This window comes from Athalia rosae, chromosome 8, assembly GCF_917208135.1.
Source record: "Athalia rosae chromosome 8, iyAthRosa1.1, whole genome shotgun sequence".
Taxonomy (NCBI): Eukaryota; Metazoa; Arthropoda; class Insecta; order Hymenoptera; family Athaliidae; genus Athalia; species Athalia rosae.
This window is the reverse complement of record NC_064033.1, coordinates 6,212,339-6,216,504: the sequence shown is the minus strand read 5'-3', so window position 1 is coordinate 6,216,504 and position 4,166 is coordinate 6,212,339. Positions and strand designations below refer to the sequence as shown.

At 44.2% G+C, this 4,166-nt stretch overlaps 1 protein-coding gene across 1 annotated transcript; it reads right to left on the bottom strand.

The window, feature by feature from the left end:
- Window positions 1-1,123: 1,123 nt before the first annotated feature.
- LOC105688905 (phosphatidylserine synthase) lies at window positions 1,124-3,652 on the bottom strand. Its single transcript, XM_012405549.4, has 5 exons — window positions 3,205-3,652; window positions 2,171-2,995; window positions 1,872-2,094; window positions 1,589-1,652; window positions 1,124-1,485 (listed from the first exon to the last, which is right to left on the bottom strand). The coding sequence occupies exons 1-5, from the start codon at window positions 3,462-3,464 to the stop codon at window positions 1,430-1,432; spliced, it is 1,428 nt and encodes a 475-aa protein (XP_012260972.2). The 5' UTR covers window positions 3,465-3,652; the 3' UTR covers window positions 1,124-1,429.
- Window positions 3,653-4,166: the final 514 nt, after the last annotated feature.

Below are 4,166 nucleotides of genomic sequence, written 5' to 3'. Positions count from 1 at the left end.
AAGCAACGCACAACATTCGGGGGGCCGGAGTTACCGATTGGCCGGGAAAAACGGCGACCGATCGCGGTTGGCCGGTTTGAATTCAGGAGCCACACACAATTCCATGCGTGTGTGGCTCGTCGCCTCGTTTTTTCCATTTTCTTTCGTTTTCGAGATCTGCTTGCTCGTTTTACGAGCGGCCGGCTTCCGAACGCGCGACGGACGCCCTTTGTACCGGGATGCGGAAAACGCGTCGCGGACGCGCGTCGAGTCGGGCGAAATTGAAAATAGCCGGTTCGGGGCATCGGAAATTCGTAACGGATTTATTCGTCGGTTGGCAGGCGCGGCGGTGGTGAGAAGGAGACGGGGACGTAGGCGATTCTTCGAGTACGCCAGGGTGATTCATTCCGCCGTTCTCTGTGCGAGTTTTGTTGCGCGGGGACGTGCGCGGTCGCGCGTTTCTTACGTCGATCGTCCCCGAATGGTTTTCGCGGTTTCGTTCCGCCCGACAACGAGATCATCGGCTGTGTGATGTAGCGGGAACGGAGTCGAAAGAGACGGGATCGGGGTGTAAAAGTAATCTACCCAAATATAGGCAACGTACGGCAACAGGTTTTCGGTTCTAGCCATAAAGCTCGAAGAATTGAGCCTTTTGTCTCCGACGTTGCTAACGACGAAACGGCCGTTGAAAAAAAAATTTTCGAACGCTCCGATGCGAGAGGAAGACTTTATTAACGGAAGTGATTACCTTGTTACTACCGTTGTACGCACGAGCACACCGATGTCCGTTGAATTTCGAACCCGAGCGTTATTATGCATGCGAAAGGAACGCGGAGATTGTTTTTTTTTTTCTTTTTTTTTTTTCATTTTATTTTATTTTATTTCAGTTCTTTTTTCCTCAATTTATTTATGTGCGTTCTTCTATCTTTTTTTTTTTTGGAGATTACTGGGAGTGTGTTCGATGGCCTGAAATAGTAGTAGTCGGAATTCAAATTTGGAATTCAATTAATAACGTATTTTCGACAAATTGCAACGTTCGAGTTTCCTTATTTTCTTCTGTTTGATTGATGTTAATTTCTCTCCATTCTCTCACGCTTTATCTCGGATGATCGGATACGGATTGTCGAGTAATGACAAGACGTGATGAGATTGTAACAATAATTTGTATTTATTACTTCAATTACTCCTAAAATCATGCGCAACTATATGCGCAACTTCAAGCCATAATATCCAGAACGCATTCACACCGTCATTAGTTAATAAATCATCATACGGCAAAGTCATACAATAAACAGGATTCGCCTCTCGTGTAATGAAAATGTCATTTATCAACTTTTATCTAAATTTTTTTTCGTTTTTCTTTCATCTTATACTCAGTTACATGACTAGAGGGTTTGGTAGCGGTTACTTTGACTCTTCTAACTTTACAAGATCTGAAACTCGGATAGCCTTACAATTTTTTTACTTTTAGTGGATCACTAGTCTCTGTACGACGAGCCAAGTCCCCTGAAATAAAGCAACGATAAATTCTCAAGCAATTTCCAACGACTCGATGCGGTGGATAGATGTTGTTAGAAAACGTGAAAAGAAATTCTCGCAAGTAACGTACCGCTGTTTAGTGTTTCGTTCCTTTGGTTCTTGTCTGTATGCGTGGGGGGCATTTTATTCCCAGTCTGAAACGAGAAACGCCATGCGCACAACGCACAAAACGCACAATGGGTTAGTAACAAAAAAATAAAAAAGAAAAAAAAAAGAAAGAAGATAAAAAAAAAAAAAATGAGACAACAGACAAGTGAGTATAAAATAATTAAAACTCTGTAACAATTTATCACTCATCACTTCTGATCCTCAGTTTAAATACCTCTGTTCAATCAATTCACTGGTGAACCTACCTCGAAATACTGGTGCCACAGCACACAGCCGTAGACGCAGAGGACAGACACGAACGATTGGCACAACAACCACAGCGCTATATTCAAGGCCTGAGTCCGCTCGAATATTGGGGCACCATGACGTACGCAGAGGAGAGCTTCCGTCACCATTATAGCACCGTAGACCCAACACTGGGTACCGACTCTGCTGCATGACGGGTCCGTTACGTACATGTAATATTGCCTGGAATAAAAATGGCGATGTAAAGTGTGTTCGAATTGTGTTTTCGTTGAATCGGAGCAGATGAAAATTCACTCACCTCACCGACGGCGCAACTATGACGCCTATGAGCACGATACGTCCGACAACGAATGGGTGCGAAGGTGGAAACTCGTACACGTGCTTCAGGAAGAAGGTATTGAGCTCCGAGACCTGCCAGAATATGACTAGCTGCGACAGAGCGACGAATCGCATGTGAGTACAGGTGGGGTCGAGCCATCTGACCGACGTCCAACTGCCAGGAGTGAATTGCAGCACGGCTCTCTTAAGTTTTCCGGTCGTACTCTCGATATCTCTAATGCTAACCCATTTGTACTCTCGCATTTCTAAACAAGCGCAGATTTTTAGTCCGACCCAGATCCCGAGGCCGTTGCACAGGAGTACGTCGAGTATCAGGGCATCCCACCAACACTCGACAAAGTTTGGCAACAAATGCGCAAAGGCGATTTCAGTCACCTCCCACATTACACTGATAGCCCATAAAATGCCCAAGTGGCGAATGAGAACCGCTTTGAATGTCCATCCGAGGAAATGCGCCAGCGCAAAAATGTCCAAATGATTCCATATTTTCTCTAACGATATATCGGAACAGTTTACTCCATATTCTTTGTCCATGTCGATTCTAAACGACGAAAGACCTGGATCTATCCACACAAGTATACGTCTCACAGTCTCGTAGTTCTGGAAGAGCATGAAAAGCAGGCCCATCAGGTACAGGACGCTGCAGCCGAACACTATCCGCCATACCGCTGGATGTGGTCGAGTGAATGGACCGTTTGGAAATGTCAAGACTGAGACTATCAGAAAAAAGAAGATGACGCAGAGCATACCAGCCCAAACATTGTCCTCGACGTTAGCTGTGTCTCTAGAGAAATGACAACAAATTATTAGAGTAGAATTGAATTTTCCACGTGCATACATGTTCGGTGGTGCTCGAAAACTACACCATTGCTTCTGTGTAATGGGTCGAAATTATACGACCGACTAATTTAGTGATTAATCGAAGGTCAAATTCTGATAGGTAAATTACTGCGAATGGTGATGTAATGCGTCCACGTGTCGTTACTTTCTCACCTGACAAAAGCGAAGTAAATAAGTGCCCCTATCGAGATGAGCAGGAGGGTTATGGTGTGGGGTTTGTAGAAGAATTCGAGCGATATATCATCAACGGGTCGTTCGTTGATGTTGGAGAAGCTGTCGGTTCCAGGGCTGAGTTTGTTGTAGCTCTCGTTGCCCTCGGAATAATTGCGAGTTTTCCTTGTTGCCACATTTTCCTCGCGCACCTGAAGACGGTTCCGCAAGGAATTGCCTTCCGCCGACTCGTTCAACGGCATTATACGTTAGCGTTCTGTTATTACGCTACTGTGCATCGCAATTCAAGCTTCTAACTCTCAAGCTCACGTAACGTAATTACTGACTCGCTCCGTTTTGCTTCGTGTGAAATTAGGGGTTAAGTTAGGTTTAGATTCGGTCTTCGATCAGTGTGTGTACGCTTGGCACAGAGATTGTTTCGGTTCGATAGTCGAGTCTGGAGGCGCGACGAGCGGTCCTTTCGGAAGGTGATGGAATTTGTATTCGCCCGGCAATAATGAAATATTTGGTGCAATCGATATATTTATTTCAAACCCTAAATATTTGAGGGCATCACTAACACTTATACTCAAAGTTTGTGCTGCCAATTTGACATTCTCAATATTGTCTTTGTAATTATTATGGCTCGCGGTCATTTAATCTGACAAATAGGTATAATTCTGCGTGCTTACTTTGTAAATCAACCAAACGTTCGAAATACGTCCAAGATCTAATATTTCCCTTGCCATCCAACAGCGTTGACTAAACGTACTAATCTTCAGTCAACGCTAACAGCGTTCTATTATCTCTACCGACAGTGTCACGGACAGATTTTAAGCTGTGGCGAGCATCTAAACAGATGGAAGTTGGTCCTTTCGTTATTGGATACCAAAAATAACTTTTCTCTTCGTAGACACTTAAATTGGCTCCTCATAACTGGGACATGGACATAGTAGTTTATAATT

What these genes read in the sequence shown, in the direction of transcription:
- LOC105688905 (XM_012405549.4), bottom strand. Translation starts at nt 3,464, where the DNA reads ATGCCGTTGAACGAGTCGGCGGAAGGCAATTCCTTGCGGAACCGTCTT. An exon ending in ATAGTTGCGCCGTCGGTGAG is followed by an intron (nt 2,095 to 2,170) that starts GTGAGTGAATTT and finishes TTTTTATTCCAG; the next exon opens with GCAATATTACATGTACGTAA. An exon ending in TGTGGCACCAGTATTTCGAG is followed by an intron (nt 1,653 to 1,871) that starts GTAGGTTCACCA and finishes TTCTCGTTTCAG; the next exon opens with ACTGGGAATAAAATGCCCCC.